At 34.2% G+C, this 23,429-nt stretch overlaps 2 protein-coding genes across 7 annotated transcripts in view; one reads left to right on the top strand and one right to left on the bottom strand.

Annotated features, from left to right (window-relative positions):
- LOC139776399 (glutamate receptor ionotropic, kainate 2) overlaps positions 1–23,429 on the bottom strand; it is a 150,034-nt gene that overhangs the window by 31,642 nt on the left and 94,963 nt on the right. For all 6 annotated transcript variants that reach the window (XM_071713009.1, XM_071713002.1, XM_071713020.1 and 3 more), the window contains 5 exons: positions 19,403–19,654; positions 14,302–14,477; positions 10,390–10,443; positions 7,368–7,535; positions 5,676–5,828 (listed from right to left, as the gene is read on the bottom strand). In XM_071713009.1, the coding sequence (XP_071569110.1) occupies positions 5,676–5,828; positions 7,368–7,535; positions 10,390–10,443; positions 14,302–14,477; positions 19,403–19,654 (803 nt within the window). The remainder of the gene's footprint in view (positions 1–5,675; positions 5,829–7,367; positions 7,536–10,389; positions 10,444–14,301; positions 14,478–19,402; positions 19,655–23,429) is intronic.
- Positions 1–23,429, top strand: part of LOC139776430 (uncharacterized) — a 95,487-nt gene that overhangs the window by 58,545 nt on the left and 13,513 nt on the right. The window lies entirely within an intron of this gene.

Raw genomic sequence — 23,429 nt, 5'->3', positions numbered from 1 at the left:
TTTTGTATTACATATTTTAGTAAATACATTTTACATGTTTTACGTGATCGGCCAAAATAGAAAGCCACTTCCTGAGTTATCCTGTTTTGCTTTATATATATATATATATATATTACTTTTTTAAAAAGCATTAATTTTGCTTTATAAACAAAATAAAAATATTAAAACAATGTTGTTTTTATTTAACAAGAAGCATATATAATTATTTATTTTAAAGTTTTACAAAAACTACAAAGTAAGTAGAGGAAGGTGAGCGATAGAACAAATCAGAAGGAAGTTCGAGTCAACTGGATCGATAGCAGATAGAATCGGAAGTGACCGAAAACGAGCAATATCCAAGCGGAAGGATATAAAAATAGTCTAAGAAGTTAAGAAAAACCCAAAGATTACTGTCAGAGAAATTCAGGAATACATTTATCTTAATGTTTCTGACCGCACTATACGTCGCAGACTTATTGTTCGTGACGCACGGTTTGCACGCGATCTTTTATCAGCGCTATACCAATAAGAAAAAAACGTTTGCAATTTGCTTGGAAGAACGAATATGTCAAACTTTGTTGAATTTCTGGGAAAAAATCTATGGACAGATGAGAGCAAATTCAAGTTATTTGGACAAAAGAAAAGTGGATTGGAGTCTGAAGAAAACACGGAGAAAAGCTTCAAAATCATCATACTCAAAAAACCAAGATGGAGGAAATATTGTCTGGGGATGTTTCTCATGGGCAGGAATAGGAAATCTTGTTAAAATTGATGTGATTATGACGGCAGATGTCTATATTGACATAATTAATGAAAATTTGGAGGGTTCTTTGTTGAAACTCGGACTACAAGATAATTTTATTTTCCCTCAAGATAACGACCCAAAACATACAGCAAAGAAAAGTCGAACTTTTTTCCGTTTCTGTCGAATCAAACAGCTCGAGTGGTCTCCGCAGTCTCCAGATTTGAGCCCGATCGAAAATGTGTGGGCGATTTTGGGTAATAGAGTTGACAACATTTGCAAAATTTAATTGAAAATGTACCAAGAAGACTTCAAAAACTTATCGAAGCTATATAAAAGAAATCATATTAACTCTTTCTCTCATATTATTAGAATAATATTGCCGTTTTTTTAAATTAAAATACTATATTATCTTAACTTGCTTTTTTATTTTGTTACTCTTAAATACATAATGTTTTAGAAATAAATACAGAATTAAATAAAAAATTGATTTCTTTTCAATTTAAAACATTTAATTAAAAAATAAATTTTTAATTTTAGTTATAAAAAATCTGTAACATATTTTTTTTATTTTTATAAAGCGAATCAGTTTTATAGATGAGATGGCTTTTTATTTTTACCATGGTCACTGTATAACGGTTGGTTAATTATTATTTTATACACTGTGGATCAATTGGTTGTTTCTTATTCGCGTGCATTTACTTTGCCCGAGTTCTTTTTGTGCCTCACACACATGTTTCCACACTTTAGAGTGCTGAAGTGTACCTGGATAGACTAAGCCGCAAAAACCGCCTATACTTTCCGGGGTGCATTAATCTTGTCGCTTTTGCAACAAGTTTTCAGTGCCCAGCTCAGGTTGCTTAAGCGGTATCAGATTTGTAGAGGTTTCTAAGCATAAACTACAAATATGTGTAAAATTTGTAAAAATTATAAAGCAATTAATATCATATATACATTAGCACATTTTATGATGAGAAATGACATTGTATTATAATTATGTCATATAACGAAAATGTTTATTGCATGAAAGAAGATTGCTTAGTGATGAAGAATTTAGATTGACAAGTTAATTTTTTTTGTAATAGAACTACCAAGCGGTTTCCTGTTTAATTTAAATGCTATGATGGTAATACTGGCTTAAAATGTTAAGTTAACCATTATCTGCCTAACATTACCTAGAAATACGTGAGCATTGATCATTTAGCGGATTGCTCATTTATTTACACAGTTATTCACAGAACGGCAGAAACGGCGGACACGATTATTCCGTTAATAGGATATGGTCACGTCGGAAGCTGCCAGTTTCCTGTCGCGTAGGATTTAAATGCATACGCGGAGCGCAACCCGCGATAGTATACTCGCGCGCGGTATGCTATCTCTTCGCGACACGCTATTTATTTCGGATTTAACATGAAAGGAACGTCGATAACGGTGCAGTGACGTTTCGAAAAGTACCACAACCATGAGACGAGAGAGCGTTGATATTTACGAACGAGTGGATGCTACGTGAAAGGAATAGAGCAAGCAGAGTTATCGGAAACTTTCATAATTTCTACGGTGAAGTTCTTTTTCTTTCTTTTTCTCTCTCTCTTCCTCTCTCTTCCTTTCCTTTTTCTTCTATTTAGAACTACGAACATTTCTTTATTGCTTGATAACGTTGTACGATTTAAGCGAGACCCGGTGCATTCGGATAATAAAAAGATTGTCTTGCAGGGCGAAACGGTGCTTAAGAAACAGCTTACGTATCGCCATATATCACATTTTCTTCTCCGACAATTGTCGATGATATACGACTAAAAACCCATGAGCGTGCTGTGAGAAAATTTTGAAAAATTGTCACGACTCATCGACATCGCCTTCTTTCATTTTTGCACGTTTTCGATTATTCCGGGGATCTGAACTTTCCTACGAGTTTCCAATTTCCTTTACCGTCGTAGAAAAAGAAAAATTCTATAATACCGCTGAGAAGAAAACGTTGCAGGAATAATTTGCAAGAAGCCATCATTATGTAAACTTATAAATTCCTATATATACGAAACGATGTGCGACGTTATGGTTTTCATTCCAATGTCGTAAACTTTTTTTTAGCTCAACACTGTGAGTTTAACATATCGAATTTAAAGTATTGTTTTTAAGACACTGCGAAAGATGCCAGATTAAAAAAGAAAATTTGAAAATCCTTGTGAAAGAATATTTAAAATTATTGTGATTAGTTTAATTATTTACAACTGTTAATTTAATTATTTTCCTTAATGAAATTTAATATTCGGTAATATTGTAATACTAATGAAAATGTTTCCGGAGTTTACTGCGTCTTCTCATCAAAATGTCACGGTATATGATGTGTATACTCTGCACTCGAGTTAATGCTGTTTACGTGAAACGCATTATTGCATAAGCAAATAGCTGTGCAAGAGGTATTGGTCTCTTTGGAAACAATTTCCCAACATGATAGATATCAGCATTATTAATTATACCCTTTGTTTGTCAGAAAATTTTTTAATGAGATATTTATATGAGGTTTTTTCTTTGGAGTTGCCACATATAGTCGAGAATGTATATATAATATTATACATATTTTTAATCAGAAAAGTTTTCACGTTACAAATATAAAATTTATTTCAGTCCATATGAAAAAAAAATAATCGCATTACACGTCAACATTGGAAAAATTATGTTTACACTTGTATGACTTTGGTATAACAACTTTTTCGTATAACAACAAAATCAACGTTTTAATTCAGCTTTAGTTTAACTGGGCAAATAATCTTTATTTACTTTTAGCAGAACTAAGAGTAACCTTAAACCGCTCCCCGCATTAGGATTAAAACGCGACTTCCGCTTTCCCTCAACAAACACGCCAACGTAAAAGTTCAAGGATCCTTGGTAGGATTTAAAAGATCTGTATCTTGCAATATCCCAATTTCCGAATTTCAAATAAATCTCTGCAGATATGAAAGAGATTTCTCTGCCCAGACTGTTCATCTGCGGATTATAATGTTTATATTTATTATCTACGGATAATAAATTCGGAAAAACTCAAGGATTCCTCGGCTAATAAAAAAATATTTGGATCTGAAAGTTTAAGCTCCGCTTAATTCGTCATTGTCGCATCTAACATCTAATAGGGAAGTCCTGTGTCGGTTGCACTCGAGTAATAAAACTTGGTCCTCTACATGCGAGATCTAAGTCATGGGTGGCACGTACGCGCGAGTTTACGTACGTGTCTCTCGTATGACGCGGTCGTGCATTTGGGATGGTCGTCGTGCATGGAAAGCGCGACCGTGGTGGCTAAAGGATGAGAAAGCCCCGAGGTGAGGTTTCCGGGATGTAGCTATTTGCTAAATACGTTGTTCAATTATTCATGTGTCAACGTTGCTTTCCTTCCGCTGCTTTCTATACGTTTGCGGCTTATCGCCGGATGACTACCAATCTCTGCGAGACAACGAAGAGCGGCTCTCGATCGTCAAGATGGTAGTTATTTCCTACAGTTTTAATCCTTTCATGGTCGAGATAATTTTTTATCCCTAATTTACGAGAAAGAGATTATTTTTTTATTTATGTACATAAATATTCGGTTTTGTTCTGTATCTTATTTTTTAAGAATTATGATAAATTTTCATCATTTGCAAACAAAAAAATCGTCGTCGAATTTTAGAAGCTTAAAGAGGCCGCAGGAGGAAACGAGATATAAGTAACAGCAAGTTCTTTATATATATATGAACACTAGATATAAGTAGAACTTAAATTACTCTAGAGCGTTAAGTCACGTTTAGTCAATCAATCTGTGACAGAAAAGATACTTAACAAAGATATTTTAAAGAAAGAATTACAAAGATGTCAATATACCTTATAGACTCGTTCTTTTAACACTGTTAATTATATATTTGTGAAACAATAAAATTTAACAAAAAGTCAATGAATTAAATTGTTAAATGTTAACACAATTTAATAATTAATAAGTTTAATTATATAATAATTTTTTACTTTTGAGATATAATTATTGTTTTTATTTATATTTAATATCTTTGTTGCTAATAAAAATAGTTATTAAATGATTTATTTCACTATTCTCTACATTTTGAGAAGGGTAAATATTTCTCTTGCGTAAAACAACTGCCTTCTAGATCTGTAACGTATGTTTTCGTTTAATTATTCTAGCCATGAAATACATTTGTATATTATATTGACTTAACGTAAAAATTTTGAAAAAAATACGTTTTCTCTTTGATAATATAAAATTTGAATTTATATAAATCATTTTGATAAAAGAAGACGAAGTCTTATTAAACATTTGTTATTTATATTTCGGATGGAAATTAAATAGCGAGGAATTATTCGGGATTATTCAGTATTTAGCTTCAAAAATATAAAATATATAAAATATAAAAACTACATATACGGATGCATACATACATTTGTATACAACTGCATATTATGATCGAGTTTAATTTGCTCTTTGTTTAATTCGCAAGTTACTAATATTAGAATCTACATATAATCAACATTTAAAAAATGTCATCGTCGTTTGATATAGATACATCATAAATATTGGTAATTTGATTTTATAAAATCTATGTTTTCTTTTATGATAAAATTTTCAGATAATATTAGGCTAAATTATATTCTTCTTATAACATTACAAAATATGTTGCTCTCAATTTTTCTATAAACTGATGGTATTAACTACAACCAATATTATAAAGGAAATATATTTCAATTTTGTTAAGCGGAGTACAACACAAATTTCCATTATTTAAAAAAAATACAAATAGATATTTTGTATCTGCAGTAATATTTTAAATTATTTTATTGCAGTTTTTTATGCTTCTCTAAAGAAGAGAAAGTAAGATATTATTCTGAAATAATTGCATATGGAAACTCGCGTCACTAGCATTAGTAGTCCCATTATTTCGCCCAACGACTTGCTTGAAAATTCACAAAACGTACGTACGGCATTAATATAGTTGTAGAGTGATAAACCATCGTCCCACGGTTCCTCTTTCTCGCAGGACAGATTTGCTGGTCTTAAATCGTGACTACGGTCCAGAGCTGCCAAACCGTGCGCGAAAACTTGCACGCTATCGTACACCAAAGCTGGTTCTGCCTGAAACATACGTTTCTTTTTGACGAGAGTTCGTGCTTTGCGTAACACACGAAAAGTTTTAGCTTCAATTTTAGGAAAACTGTTACATGGACAACATTTTTGCTATTACTGATGCAAATATCGATCGAGCTAAGTTACGATTAAATTTTAACGAGACTCGTTTTCAATCCTGTTCGCCGCTTAATGATCGACCGAAAGATTATTATTCATACTTGTTAGCAGCCAAGAGTTTCTGTTTCATTTTACAAAAAGTCAAAGTTCGTTCTTTAAGATAGAATATTAAATGTATTCTTATTATGAAACATTGATCTTACTTAAAATCAATTACACGAAAATTTGCTTCTTGAAATTTAAAATTATAAGTCGATACATCTTCAATTTAACAATTGTTGAAATTGTACTTCTTCTTTGTTATCAAATATTCTATTGAGTTAAAAATTTGATAAGATTTAAAGGTAGCATTAGTGAGAAAAAACTAACGAAGGGAAACGAATTTAAATATATCGATTTTCTCACATTAATATTTTGAGGAGAGAATTCTGAGGAGTAAATTCTGGAAAGTAAACTTAGCTATTTCAGCAGATGGTGACCATCTTCGAAGTCTTTGAGAGAAAACCATGCTTAGTGCACTCAATTGATCCAAATTAATGACATTGCGGCACTGGCCGTGGGCGAAACTCACTTAATTACTGAAGGGCTGATAAAGCTCGAACTGGACAGACTCTGCTGACCAGTTTGGTCCATTCAACTTTTTAATCTCTTCTGCTTTTAGTCTATATTTGTTCGAAGCTAACGTGTACTGTGATTTAGACACCATTTCTTAATTACATGTAATTAATTATTATTGTTTATACTTTAGAAATATTATATTTTAGAAATATTATACATTCTTAATATTCTGTAGAAGGCATTGAATCTTAAGTCTGCTTTAGACGATGCATAATTTATATCAGATTTGTAGATAGTATTTTATTTATATATATACATATATATATGTATAGTCTGAATTTTTTAATATTTTTATATGGCACATAAATTTATATACAATTCTATCCTGAATTCTATCGTAAATTACAAATCATCTAAAATATACTTTATTTTATATAATCAGAACTTTAGTAGCAAATTTTTTGATCGACCTTAATTTTTTTTCATTGAAAAATAAATCAAAGTATGGACACAATTTGCATAGTAAAATATTGCATAATAAGATTTTTGAAGAAGACAATTTATTTATCAAAATCATAAGTTGACTTAAATGTTTAATGTATATTTTCTAAAATATTAGGAAATTTACGGGAATGCCGCATTATGGCTCTTTTACACGAACTACTCTAATTTCTACTGCGCATACATGTTTGATAATTGTAATTGAAACGTAATTAGGCTTGGAAGATGTCACCTGATGTCCAAAATAAATCACACAACTCAGAGTGAACTTTCAAAGTTTATGAAAATCTTTATAACGTATACTGTAACATTGGAATGAGAGAAAAGCATTTAATTCTTTAGTGAATTGAATTTGAAATTTTCACCAACCTGAATAACTCCCGTTTTGTTCAAAATAGCATGTCCAATCGCTGGTTGGAAACGTTCCATCTGCTTGAGTACTTCAGCAACCTTGGGCTCTTCGAGATCCACTAAGCGAAAGGCCGTCATGTTCACGCTATTATATTTGAAATCTTCTAGATCAAATGTTTCTATATCCTGTAAAAACAAATGTACCAAAACATTTGACATATTTTTTAAATAAGTTCTTAACATATAACAAAACTCGATACAAGATTAATTATATACTAAATATTAAGATTATTGTCAAATTTCAATCTCAAGTAATGAAAACTATGTCAGTTATTAGTAACACATTTTGAATATATTGTAGAAAAGAAATTTCCTGTTTAATTTAACTCGACTTAGCTTCTGCAAATAGATAGGACTATCGATTTATTCATCTTCAAATGATAAGGAATTTGATCACCTCGGACAGTATTTAAAAAAATGTAACTGGGGTAAGTTTTTTCCCGCTCGCGGCGTAGTTATGAGGTAAGCCGATTAAATTGAAGAAAAATGAGACGGTCCCAGCGATTTCCGTCATCGTCGTAATTGCAATCGTTATAGCGTAACCAATCTCGACCAGTCTTGCTTGGGAAGCTCCCGAGGGAATATGATTTATAATTATACGGTGATGCATCGTTCGCGGCGCAGATCGTTAAATAACGCGACTTCTCCACAGGGTCATTCACCGACAACTGCGCAGCTGCATAACAAAGTCGATCGTGGTAGATAAAGCTTCGTTTCCGTTCTTAAGCGGTATATCTTCTTTTGCCCTTTTCGTTACCACTTACTGCTCTTTCCCTTAACGTCCCTCCGTCGCTCTACTGCGTATCCGATTTACCTTCTCGAAACGCGATATCGCCTCGATCGTTTACCGCCGGAAGAAAGTTACGTAATATCCTCTGAAAATGATTTATTTAGGAATACGCGAATGTACCTACTCCGCGAGCTTGCACGAGTCTAATGGGAGATTCGCATCCCAGGAGTGCATAAAATTTTTTTTATGAGAGAATCGCGTGCGATTCCGGATATTTGCTGAATATCCCGTAATTATAATAGATCCGATTAACTCGTTTATGAACTGCTATCGTATTTTTATAGACTATTATTTTCTTTAAGCTGACCACGAATTTTTATTGAATAACTTTCTGAGAGTAATTAATTCTATGTGATATCAACATTATATAAAAGATATATCACTCCCATTATAGACTACTTAGGTTTCCGATAGTATAAAGCAATCGCTAATCAATAACCGATCGCAAGATGAACTCTGCAAATAACTCTACTGCTCCTGGGTGCCATATTGTTCCATAGGTAGATACATACGTATGTACATATATCTTTCCACAAACACATATGTATAGATCCTGTGCTATTGTCTAATGGAATATAGTACAATCGATATTTGATCAACGATAAACGCGTTCATGATACGAGTTTCCGTACCATAATTAACTTGTCGATAATATATGTTGATCTCGAACAATAAACTATCTAAATGTTGGAATGTAACAGTTTGTATCAACGGCAAAATTCTGTGTGCATCCGAATGCATGTAATATTTGTATTACAAATTATCTCTTTCCTGCAACTTTGGATAATGGATTAATAGAAGTCTGTTAAATGAATATTGTAGAAATCATCTCAAGATGACAATAAGATGGCACAATCCGATGCGTTACTGTTATCGAGTAATCTGGACATATTTGTAGAAAAAAAAATCCGGTATCAAACAGCGATTCGGTTCCACGTACAGAGGTCTGTCGTTACGAGCCGCAAAATTCGAGAAAGACATTTGCAGAGGACATGTCACGCGCGTGCATATCTGCATGTACGGAAAGCATGCGTATATATGCGCGAGGGCAAATGTATCTAGCAAGAACGTATAGCTCTCTGTCTCTCAGCACACGGTCTGTAGCTTGCGTTTGCACGTCATAACTTCAGCTACGTTAGCCACGGAGTACGCGCCGTTAGCTCCATTTAAGATAGAAATTTCCGTCGAATGGGACGACGGATTGGAATTTGGGGTTGTGCGGCTCAAAAGGCGGGGAGGATGACGATATGTCAAAGAAGAGTGTACGGGATGAGAAGTGAGAGAGAGAGAGGGAGAGAGAGAGAGAGAAACGCGTGGCGACACGAGCGAACTTTCGGTAACTACGTTTAGGGGAATATCCGATACGCTCTTCGCCTCGCTCACCCGTGGAGGTCTAATTCCTATCACCGTCTGTACTCCAAGACCAGTATGAGGTAATACACATAATAAGCTGCACGCAGTGTACAAAGAGAAGCGGGGTCGGCAGGAGCGCGAGGTATGCCAGTTATGAAGATGATGAATGGTACACTGCAAATAGAGGAGTCTCGTCTACAAGCATTCCCATACGCGTCTGAAAGAGGCATTTCTTCTTATTTCTTAAACGATATTACGCGATATTGCATGCCCGATGAATGTTGAATGAAATAAATCCTCCATCCACACTTGTTATTATGATCCACTTATGATCGACGGGCTGTTAACGATTCTCATCATGGTAATATGCTTAATTAAACGAATCTTCCATTACATTCGATATGTGTGCGAGGCTCATTAATTATACCTATTGCAGTACATTAATTTAATATTGAAACATAGATTGAATTGAATATCGAACCGAAATGTAATTCTGATCACAATTATATTAATATGAGAATATTGATAAAGAGATTATATCAAGGAAAAGTAGCAATCCAATAACATTCCTAACATTTTTATATATCCCGTATTTTGCCATTACAATTAGGATTTTATTGAGAAAATGATAATATTGCGGAACAAAAATAGAATAATTTTAAGAGAGCTCTTTTTATTATTATTAAAACATTTAACTTATTAGCTAAGAACATTGCACACACAAGCTTAATCTGAATTGAGCTTTAATATGCACAGCTTAAACATATCTCTCTTTCTTTCTCCTAAACATATATTCCTTTCGCCTTTGATTAAAGCTAAATAATTAGATGTACTTACAAAGGTTGTGAACATGTAGTGGTATCTGTGGTCATTCATTTGTAGTTGCAATATCTGTAACAAATTAAAAAGAAAATTATATTTGAAGGGTTTCTCAATTGACATCAATTATGCTTAATCGTACAATTAATATATGTATATGATGACGATGTTATTAAAGTAAGTTTTTTATTGCCATATTTTACTCCGAATATTGATTCAATGTACCAATATTTTGACAATATGGTTTTACGATGGCTCTCGCCTATAGAGACTCGCACACACGCTTTATGTACGTTCCACGTTATCCTACGTATATATTGCAGTATGAACATTTGCAAGACAAATATTATATCATCTATCGTTATTTCACTACCACGGATATTGGTATTGGCGGTATTGCACCCTTTGTAGTCGGATATAATTCGTCGTTTTTCATTCTCCGCTGTAAGGCCACGGCCACATGTATAGATCGATCGAGCTGAGATGGAAGTGAGTCAGATAAAAGAGGTCTTGCGCGGATCTTGGAAAAACCTCCTCGTGGAAAGGAGAAGCGGGCGTGGGAGGTTAAAAGGATATACGAGAACCGTTGGATGAAAGCATGGACGTTTTTTGATTACTCGACCGGTCGAGGGTTATCCTTGGAAATTCTCAAGGGATGCAACATGCAAATAACGGACTTGCTTCGACCGCATCCTGAAGCAAGATTGCTTCCCCGGAGTGCCGCTGACAAGGTGGGAAACGAACGAAATCTAATCTCTTTCGCTTCCAATGTATTTACAGTCTTAATCTTTAAATCGCGAACGAGTTTTTCACGCCGAACCTGACTACTTCTAATGTACAATTGTTTTAGTTTTTGTTTTATATATTTATCTACATTGTTAAATTTTTGTAGTGTCAAGTTATAGGTCAATTTGAGTCATTTTTAACTATTCCTATAATTCAGCACTGCTGCAGTACTCAATATGTCGTTGATTTAACTAAATCAATGAAGTTAAAATAATACAGTTTTGTGTTAAAATAATAAATTTCGACGCACATGGTAGTTAAAAATAACAAAATATTATTTAACTCGAGGTATTGGTTTAAATTTCATTTTTTAATATTTAACAGTGCACTGTGGCATTGTGATAACAATTGCCTCTTCGTTTATTACAGTAATTTTTTATCACACACATATAAAATTATTCTCATACTTTACATACTTTGCTAATTATTGACTGGTTAATTTATCGCAGCAAGTTGTAACATTTTGTACCTTTTACATTTATGTACGTCAACAGTATACTTATACGAGAATTGCATATAATTACATTACATATATTATGCAGAACCAACCGGACGTGGTCGTAATTTTATTTCGTATTTATGTTGCACAATTTAATTCCGTAAATTAAACACTGAATAATTTATGCGTTATCATCCCGTACTCTTCATGTACATAAATTATACAGTCGCGATTTTTCTCACGATATCGATATGTCCTAAGTCATAACGAATAAATTTCACCGTTTTTAGCCACATTATCTGCATAACTGAGAAACGAGTCGATAACGCGTGTTCAATGATGAACAATCGAAGCGTGTATTTCCGGCACGTTGATCACCCGCCCGATTATGCAAATTTTTCTATTTGCCGGCCGCGTACGCAACAACATTTCCAAAAGTGTCGGGAATTGTGAAAAACATCTCGACTGCTTTTATTATTCCAAGCGAACGCAAAAATAGCATGTGATTTTCATGAGTTATTTTCACCGTTTGTTTCGTTACCACAGACAATTCGTGCAATTTTATTTCACGATTTGCTGATTTGCGTCGTCTGTTCGCCCAAATAGGTGGTTAAATATTGCGAAGTCGTCATCGTGAATACCCACAAACATGATGGTTTATTTTATACAATTCAAAAAGTTGTCGCGATATTGAATATAATACACATAAATAATAAATAAGTTATGCAATATAATATATCAATATAAAGAGACATTAAATATGTAAATTATTAAAATTATTTTAAAATGTGATAAAACTTTTGCCTTAGCAACGAATTGGTGCATTATTTATTTATTACTTGCAAAGCATTTAAAACAATTTATTAAATATTTTAGTGGTCCATTAGGGATTTTAGATATTTTATATTTGATATCGCTAATTATTATTATTGTCGTGATTGCGAGGTATTTCTTACATAATTTAAATATTGCTCAACAAGTTTCCGAAAGTCGCTGTATTTATTATTAGATAATCCAACGAATAATTCAGGCGTGAGAGACTTAAAAAATTTAAATCTGCTTTGCTTGGCGAACTGCGCGCATTAAGATAAGCGCTTTAAGATACACTTTAAGAACATTTTCTTGGACATTGTTACCCTTCTTTCAGCATTTCTATTTCCCGAATCGAGAGCTAGAAGGCAACAAGAAGCTGTTGCTTCAGAAGGAAAAACTGAAACGCGCAGTCGCCATTAATCCTAATTGCAAAAGTCCTTTTAATCTCCAAGCACTGAGTCCCTTTGCATGACTCTAGAAAGTTATTTACGAGCTGCGATGCGCCCCGTGCGTGTACAGATATTTGCTTGCTCTCTTTTTTTCGTTTTACTTCCAGAAAATAACATGTTTTCCGAGCTATACGACTGGTCTATACGACCACCATGAGCTGCTTTTCCTACGCGCATCATTTTGCAATCACAATGTAATTCTAATAATTCTAAGGATATCTAAGAGAATAAGATAGTTTATCTTAACGCTCTTTTGGGTAGGTGTTAAGATAATATGTCCCGCGAGAGAGAAAGAGATTATTCATAATCCATGTGTGCATTTAAACTGCATTATTCATGTCCGGCGCATCGATCGGCAGTTTCCTGCACGGATTTCTTCTCCGGTTTTTCAAATAAGTTAATAATTTGAAAAATAAAATGAAAAGTTTCTTACCGATGAAATTTTAATATTTTTCCTTTTGTAAAACAAATCCGAAAAAACATTTTGTTAGCACACATTGGTTCTATTTATTTTAAATGGTTCTATTTATTTTATTTTCTGATACTTTTTCACGGAAAAAAAATTAGCTACCGTAGCAAATCTAGTCGTAAAATATGGACAACTAACATTTTTTTGCTGCGAGAGCTATATTTTTAGCAATAGTAGCAAAACCTCTCGCAGCAAAAAAATGTTAGTTGTCCATATTTTACTCTGGGAAAAATAAAAACGGTTATAACCCACTTTAGGTTTATACTTATATTAATCGTCTTCTTGATCATGTTAAAACTACATTTCGAATACGAACAGCATGTATATATCCCATCATATTTCTTTATAAATCTAACAAATGTTGCTTTATTCAGATAGATATCACATATTTTTCCAATAAAGTACGAAGTATTGTAAAAAAGCAACAAACCATGCAAATGTGAATCATTAAAATTTATAGGAGTTATTGTTCATTTTATCATTTCTCATTCTTGTCAAATTTCAACTAACAAATGTAAAGTTTCTGCTATTACTAAGTTACTGTTATTACAGTCTCAACTTGTTTTATAAGTACATATTTGTTTTATAGTCCTTTTTACTTTCTTTTTTTCTTACAAAACCTGAACACCTATTTATAAATACAACACGGAAAAAAGGGAGTCGTACTCTGGGAAAAATAAAGACGGTTTTAACCCACTTTGGGGCCCATGGTTATAGTAATCAAATTATTTTGTTATCGTAATCCTAATTAACATTTTGGTTAGTGCCCCTTAAGTGAAAGTTATCTTTGCGTAACTGAATATCGACAGAACTAATTGAGAGAATTGACTAGTATAACTTAAAAATCTTTGAAATAGATAGAATAGCTAATTACGATTTTTAGTTACGCGTAATCGTGGGAATTGTACAATAGATATCAATGTTTACATGCGCTTCGTGAAACGATATCAAATACTGAATCGTTTAGGACTCACCGCTCGAAAGAATTGCTGCATGTGCGCCGGGTCTGTGTCGACAATAAGCTTGAAGATCTCTTTATGTCTGACCTCCCGCAGGACCTGCCTGTAGGATGTAGGACCTGCCTGACGAATGTACATTTCAGTTCTCACGGATGGCGGGGATTTCACGAGATCCTGCAGTTTGAACAGCCCTGTGAAACAGAACAGAGATATTTTTTCGCGGCAAATTGGCCGTCGGCGCGATACCGAGCTTCATCACTGCATGCTTGTTTTTTTTAAATCTACTAAGACATCACAGACGCGCGTTTCGCGCGCGCTATTTAGCTTTAACATTATATTATTACTATTATATACTATTAACTTCTTGATACACACAACTGTCAAAATGTACGATGAAAGCTGCTCGTAAAGTAAGCGCAGCGAGAGAACCAATCGTCATCGCGGAAAAACAATAATAATTTTCGATAGATTCGAGTATCGACTTTACATGCCTTTTTTAGATATGGATGGATGGATTCCTTTACAAAGCATCCAATGTTAAGTCGTGTCAACAAGGTATTTCGAGTTAATTAACCTTGCCATCGGTTGTCCCAAATACTTATATAAATTATAAACTTATTATATCTCGCGTCGCTTTTATATCATTTATTAAATGAGCGTGAAGAAACTTTTTTATGAGTTAGAATAACGAAACATTTTATTTATTCGTAAATCAATATTATTTTTTTGTCCATTAATCATTTTAACAATGATAGAAGTAATGGGTTGTTATTCTCAAATTTTTCATGTACTGTTAACGAGAAATGAATGGAGTAATGCGAAACAATGGTATATAAATATTCGAGAAAATATTCTCCGCGAAGCGTGATAAATAAAATAACCGATTTCCTGGAATGGAGGAACCCTCTACAATCTTCCACTCGTATATTGTAATCTGACCAACATCTACGTTCTTATGGAAATGATATAGCTTATTTTTATACATATGGGTTCAGACGCGTAAGAGTAACAAATGGTTTCTTGTATGACAAGCTTGTATGACAAGTAAAACAGGCTCATCGTTTGTCGGCTATAGCGAAAGAACGATGTGGGAAGAGAGAGAGTTGTCAATTTGATTTATAGGGAGATTTGTGACTAAACTATGAAAAGCGTAGTAGCGAACTTTTCATAACTACTTTTACAGTACTAACGGGATTTGCGGGGATGTGGTTAAGAAGACATCACGACTTTCACAATTTGCTCCCATCCAATTGTTCTTCGATTACTTCTTAAATCGCACTGCCGACTCGAGAAGTCGAGATTTCTGTCGCGTGCACAGAATTCATTACATACGTATGCGGTTACGTCCGTTGTATTCATTCCCGCACGTCAAATTCACCGACATCGGTTAACTTTAATCGCAATTTGATTGATTCCTATCTTTTTCTTCTCGTTCGAATTATAGAAAAAAGAAATAAAATAAATTAGGGATATAATGTTTAAATAATTTAATTTGTAAAGTACTACGATTGATTATAATAACTTATAGTTTTATACAAAAAATGGACGTAAAACGAACGAGAAATATTATTGTCACTGGGACTTAATATATTCGGCACATTAGACGCTTTCAATTTCCCAGCGGCGAATCTTCTTCTGACTTTATTCAGGGATACAAATCTGATAAAGTCGTAAGATTCTCGGTGCAATCTCACTTTTCCGTATTTCTGAAAGAGACTTCTTGGACACTCAGATAGGTGCGGCCAACTTTGAGCTCGCTAATTACTCCCCCGTAATGATCGTGACGAATAGAGCGACGGCAAGAAGGGGATCGATAAACAGCTAAAGGGAAGCGACGAAAGGGAAGCGGAAGAAGATAAATTTTCTGGCGCGTTAACGAGCATAGCCTGTAGGAGAGCTGGCACTTTGCGCGAAATGTAAAAAATGAAAAATGGTAAACTTCACTTTCGGAACAAATCGAGTAATTACGGCCGCTTGCATACTTCTTCTCCGCTTGTATACAAGATGCTCTTAGACTCAAGAACTTAATTTCAATGACAGTTTCTTTGATTAAGTGTTGGCGTTGAGTTCTCCGGTGCTGAACCAGAACCTCTCACAATTTTCTGACATTATTAACTTGCTTATTATGAGCGATTGAAAGTAAAACAAGTTTTATAAAGTTCTTCAAATAAAATTGAACGACAAATTATTATTTACGTGTACTTAAATTAAGTTTATTGAATTAAATTTATGCAAACAATTTAGAGCGAAAGAGCGGGAATATCTCAAATAATAAAAGGATTATAAGGGGAGGTCGAGAGAGATTCTTCTAGAGTGTATAAAAGCGCCACAAGCATCATGCCCGACCAAGAGAGGTGTGAAAGGGAAAGTAGGAAAATAGTGCAGGGTAGTCTAGGTTACAAAATTAACTTAGTAGATAGCAGTAGCTACACACAGTGTTATATCTGGGAATTTATGACGGCATCGCACGATACAGAGAGAAAAAGCGGGAAAGAATTCAGGAAAAATGTATACTACTTTTGTTCCCTCATCCTATCATTTTGACGATAATGTTTATGTGCGAGATCTCTTAACCTCGTTGAAGTTATAGACACAACGCTACACACACACAATGCAGATAATACAGAATACTTGTTTTTGCAAATCTTTAAAATATTACCGTAAAAAAATATAATTTTATTACATGTGCTGCCATTATTACAAGATTCAAACCTATAAATTATTGTAAATTGCTCAAAAAATGAATAGAAACTTTTAATGAGCAATTTAACAAATTCGTAAAATGTATAATCTTCTCGAAAAGTTTTGAAAAATTATCGCAAACATTTAAGTTTTTTAAATTAATATTAATATTAATATTTTTTAAATTAAATTAATATTAAATTCAACAATTTAATTCAACAAACGTTAAACTTTTATTAAGAAATAGTGGGTGCAAGTCTAAATGAGTACGCGTGCAGCTGTGGCCGTTGCTTGCTCGACCGAAGTGATAATTAATTATTCGAAATTAAAAGTGACTTTAATAGTTCCACATATCGTAATATTGCGTGTATTTGTGTCTCGAAATCACGCACGTTGGCACCGCCACGTTAACTATTCATTATTATTTCACGCCGAAAAACGAAACTTCACACTCGGTAAAGTTTTAACGAACTGCGAAACTAGGCGTTTCTCCGGCTATGAATAACTAAATGACAACGAGCGAAACAGAGGGCTTGCCAAATTTGCGAAGTGCTCAAGAGGTGTATGCAAAATCTCGCAGCGATCCTCATTTTATTCGAGGCTCGCTAATTAAACTGATTAAACTACATTTATAATTAGCGTTCGAAAATTTACAAATCACTGCATGCACTTAAACTGCAAATTGCGTCATTCCCAATTGACGTCGACGCTGCTTAACATTTAATGGCGTTTAAGTGAGCGACTATCCATGCATGTTGAAGTTTTAACGAACTCGTGAGACGCGGATTTTCTCGACTGATGAATATTTAGGCGATACCGGGCCGCGGAGATGTTACATTTCTACAAGCGAGCTATAAGTCAAGACGCTTTCGACGCGCCGCGTCGCTTTTACGACGGGGAATTTTGAAACGCCTTGTCTGATCCCCCCGTCGTGGATTTATGGCGGGCTATAGACATTGAGGGGGCTTGCGCAAAAAAGCGTACTCTTTCCGTTTTCTCTCGTTTTATCGCTAACGGCAACGTTCTACTTCGTGCTCCTGTTATACGCCACGTTACACCGTCCAATCAAGAGCGGCAATTTAGGGAAGATAAGGTTGGAGACTTCCCACTTTTTCCCTCACAAGAACCATGAGGAAGAGGACTCGTTTCCCAAATGTATATTGTAGATACTCATTTTATTAATCCTTAGCCTTAATAGAAATTAAAAATGAGATACAAAATAGTGCAGGCATTTTTTACATTGTTTCTCACGGTTTCTCTGGATGACGGCACAAAATTTGAAAGTTTTATTTACTTGAACAATAGCAATAAAACAAATAGAGTGGCTCTTTGGATAAACCAATAAATTGCCCGTGTAAATGGTAAGAAATTTAATTTCTGATTTCCAGATTCTGATAATACAAATCCTGACATTTTAAATAATTATTTTATTACTACGACAATTTATTACCGCGACTCTTTCCTACCAAAGTAAATAAATGTAAATACGTCCTTTCGTGAGATAGATGCAAGAGATGCGGGCAAACTCATATTATATTTTCTCTGTATGGACGGCGATAGTTAAAATATACTAATGCGATTCGGAAAGAATGGAAATGGCGGATGACTTTGGCGTAGATATTATACGTCAACGCCGCGTCGGAATTTCGATGAGTCGCCGCGCGGATGGTGCCAGCCCGTCGCGGAATGGAAATAGGCGCCAAGAGGCACCATGACCAGGGGGGCCGCGACCAGGGGGATTAAGTTGGCGGCAAAAAGTGGCGGGAGAGCGTCAGAGAGCAATCCCGTGAACGGTCGTCGCGAGTTTACGTCGTCGTATGTAAACGCGCGGCGTTACTTCCGCGTGCGAGTGACAGGCCGACATTTTGGACGGCGGCGGGACTCCACTTCCGGTGTCTGATTCCGACGTTCTATTTGCATAGAGACGCATCACCGACGCTGTGCGCGGAGAAACCAAAAATAAAATAAAATAATATAGAATACGTCTGCGTAATGAACGCGTCGACGGTGCTAACGAGATCACCTCTTCCGCATATATCCACGCAGTAGTTTCCACATTGTTGCTGTTATATGCGACGTCCACTGGTCGCGGTAAAATGAGTTCTGTGTGGTCGAGAAATCTTTCAGCTTGGATGTCGCGTTAGCATTGTGCTCATCGCATATACTGCATTTTATAATAGAACCATTTTTACTGTCCTCGGAGAAATATGTAATGGTATAATCCCGCAACATCCGAATTATCCAAAGTTAATTGCGCGATAAACGCAAATTTAACATTACATTGAAAATAAAATTGAAAATTGTAGATATTAATGCGAAAATATACTCTTGCAAAAATATTCTTGCTAAAATGTCGAACATATATGTGAGTTTATGCGGATTCGAAGGATTACACGGACAATTTTTCCAACGTACGTTATTGTTCTCCACTTACCATAATCTTCTTCGTAGATAATAGCCACTCTAGTCCAGTTTAGAAAGGAAATAAGATCCTTGAACGCTTTGTTAAGATGATCTTGTGCGGGGTATAAGTTAATGCTGAATTCTTTGAAAGTGGGCTCGAAATCGACCCGCGCTTCGAGATGAGGAACGTCCAATGCTTCACATATGCTTTGTATATGAGCTCCTAAAAGTGGGTCAGACGGTCCGAAGATGCCTTGTACCGATCTGGATAATTGCTTGCAGGCTGCAATAAAAATTAAACGAGTAATTTAGTATTACAAATATAATTAACATATAAATACTTTTTATATTAAATTATTTTATATTTATAAATTTGGCTTATAAAGGTTTAGTTGCATGTGTGAAGTTTTATTCAGAGTTTAAAACTTATACAAAAGGCCATTTCGATTTTCTTATCAAATATTAAACGCACATATTTCTTATAAATTTATACATTTTAAAATTCGCCAATGGATGCAGAAGTATCTCAATAGCACATTAAAAATAAATACGACAATGGTACCATAAGATGAGCGAGGAAAATGTCAATGGGGGCATGAGGGCGTGCTAAAATGGAGATTGGAGAACGGAGACTGGCTCTGACATATCAATTTCATATTTCTAGATGAAGCGCACTTGGAAGACCTGTATCAGCGAAAGCTGCAGTAAATTGATGACAGACTCTTTTGATTCTCGCTACTGTTCTCCCATAATCTTGCATAATATATTGCTGTTTCATAACAGATCTAGAATATTTTAAAAGAATTTGGTAATAAAGGCCTTTGAGATATTTCTTTTATTCAATTTACTAAAAGCAATAAAATCATAATTATTTGTTTAAATATACATATAAGAGACTATAAAGTATAACAAAAATAAAAATTATGACAATTTAGAATAATTTTTTTTAGTAAGTTTCAATTTTCTTACAAATTTAAATACAATATAACTGTCCAAATGACAATCTTTTTCCTGTCCCATTTATTGATTGCATGTTCTATTGATTTTCTACTTTCGTATGAATACAATTATTAAGCTTACTAATCTATAAATAAACAGTTTTAAATGAAGTTTAAACAGACAGAAAAATACAATACATAGGTAAAGAGAGGAAAAAATATGTGGCAGGTAATCAATGCCCGTAATCAACGTGTTAATAAATAAAGTCGATAACAACTCATTATATTACTTACATGTCGTGCGTCTATTTATTTTAAAATTAAAATATCAATATCATAACGGAAAAATGAATTAATGGAGTTAGTATATAAAAGCTGAATGCAGGAGCGAGATCGAATAACATGTTTGAAATATATAATGATTAACATGCGGTATTATTGGATAACTTTATCGGAGATAAATGCAATACGTATATATACAATTTACGACTTTTTGATATACGTATTTTTCTGAACAGACGGGGAATTGATACATTCCTTTAACGGCTCAGTTTTCTTATCCATTATCCTTGAAGGAAAAGCCCTCCGGAGTACGGCTTTATTTTTCTCCACATCGCAAATTATTCCTGGCACGCTTGTAAGGGAGAGTTGGATCGAAGGATGGATAAGTTCGATTTTGGTGGTACTACTATTATTTCTAAGGATTCTCACCGGCTGAGTTTTATCGCTATATTTTGAATTATTCACAAGCGTTTCTTTGTTTTTCCATTATGAAAATTATGGTCCGCTGCTGCACTAAATTTCACGCATGTTGCATCGTATTAATGTTTGTTCTCGCCAAATTAACTTTTTGTCTATTATATTATTTATTCGATGATATTCTTGATGATTACAGTACCTCACAATATCTTGTAATCTGTTTTGTAATTGTAATTTATTGTTAAAAATATCTAGTTACCTGTCAGAATAACTTGATTAAGGAGAAGATAAGTTCTAGAAAATAACAATGGAGTAAAATAATTCTTGTGCAGCAATCACCGTATTTCCCAGATAAAACAGATTCGCGGTTACCTTTGCTCAAAGGAATAGATCCAATAATTGTAATGAAATACTTTGAGATAGAATACCAACGATTTTGATTAAATATTCTCAATCGTTCTCTTATGTAGGAAAAATCTGCCATAGCATTATCGTTCAGAAATACATTGATATAATAGTCTTATATAATTTATTTTTGCAATCTACTTGTTTGCTTCTTATTAGTCTACTTTTGATGCAGGGCTTGTTTGAGGCGGTTATTCAGTAAAGAATATTACTTGCCGTACGCTTGTTTGACTTTAGGTTGCCGTTATTTTGCTTTAAAACTCTCGTTTACAAGTTTACATGATATTTTGTATCGATCATACTTATCTGATTAAATTGCCCGGTTAATTTGTAAAAAGGCGTAAATATATAAACGTGCCATTTCATGGAATACACATTTTATTGTTGTCACTGAAATTTCTCATCGAGCTACTCCGTCGTTAATTAAGTCGAATGAGAGTAAATAAGAATTGTCATCTCGTTACGATATCGCAGTTTCGTTTAATGAACTGACACTTATCCGTTTTGTAGTAATGAGTGCGGCAGTTTTCGCACAAAGAATCGCGCCGGAGCTTCCTCATGAACTCAATAGAATCGACTCTCACAATTTCGCGAATTATCGCAATTAAAATGATGATACTGGTATATGTGGGTTTAAAGATATGCGCTCTTCCTTAATTGCTACAGACGTTTTATCAAATCAATAATCATTTTGAACGAATAGTCTCATTTGAAGTTAATGGAACACAGGGTAGATTTTCGTATTTTATTAATTACTTGGAATGAAGAATATAAATGTTTCTAAATTTGAAAAAGAGATTTGGTTATATTTTGACGCTAGGTTCTTTTTTACGTATATAACTAATAGAACGGAGAAAATTGTATTTTTTAATTTTATTACATAAACTAAATCCTTGACGTGCTCTTTTTTGCTAGCAGAAAGTTTAATCCGATTTTAGAAATTCTCAACGCATTTTTGACTTTTTGAAATACAAAAACCTAATTAATGCAAACGCCACGTAAATGCGATAAACTTCCTGCGATCAACGTTGTAACCCTGTTGAAGGATGATCCGGTAAACGTTCTATCTCGTTAGTTGCGTCGTTAAAAGTTACGTAAGCAACTGCACTCGCATGCTCGCGAAACTTTCTCACATAGAGATATGACAGTTGAAGTTATCAGTGGATTAAGTCGGTTGACAATGACGAGCTGTAAATCTCTTTAAAAAGCCATCGCGAAGTCGTTAGGGGAATGAAAGAGAGAAAGAGAGAGAGGCAGGCAGGTGGGACGAGGTTGTCTATTAGAATTACGAGCGCAATGTGCGAACGGAGTTTCTCCGTAGGCACTGAAAAATAAAATCCAGCGAAATAATCGCTTCGTCATTTGGTTAGCTGCACGCCATTTCTGGCCGTAGCTCTCGTAAACGGAACCTCCCATTAAAGTGTTCCGCCTCGGTAGTCCGGGTCGCTGCTCCTTAAAGTTATCCAATCAATTTCCCTGGTTTAAGTCTCTTCCGATTTCTATCTCCCTTTGTTTTCTACTTTCGCGGTGATCCGAGTGAAATTACACCTACGACGTAAACTTGAAAGGGAATTTGTGTGAAGTCTCATTTTTGTGGGAGTTTGAGAGTTGACAATACTTTTTTTGACACAGCGAGAAATTAATAAAGAATTGTATACTTTTTGTCGTCGATCAACTTACTTTCTTCCTTATAATACGAAAATATGGAACGAAATTTGTGCCGTGATGTTAGAGAGAGGAAAGCTCGTCTCAATGTAGCAGAGAAAGCTACATAAACTTTTACTTGAAAACTTCTTGTTATTAATTGTTTTTAATGACGCGTCAACTTTATGTTTTTAACGACTTAAAATTATACATGAAAGTAAATTGAATTTTATTAGATGCTGCCTTTTTACACTTTTCTGCACTTTTTCAACATTGAATATTTGATAATTGATTCTCCAATTAAACCTTTCCTGAAAAACAAAGTGAATAAAATCTATTTTAATTTAAAATAAGAAATACTTTGAAATAAAA

This window comes from Temnothorax nylanderi, unplaced genomic scaffold (assembly GCF_030848795.1).
Source record: "Temnothorax nylanderi isolate EJ_2023f unplaced genomic scaffold, tnyl_v1.0 TNYL_tig0005_pilon, whole genome shotgun sequence".
Lineage (NCBI taxonomy): Eukaryota > Metazoa > Arthropoda > Insecta > Hymenoptera > Formicidae > Temnothorax > Temnothorax nylanderi.
This window is presented reverse-complemented; position numbering and strand designations above follow the sequence as displayed.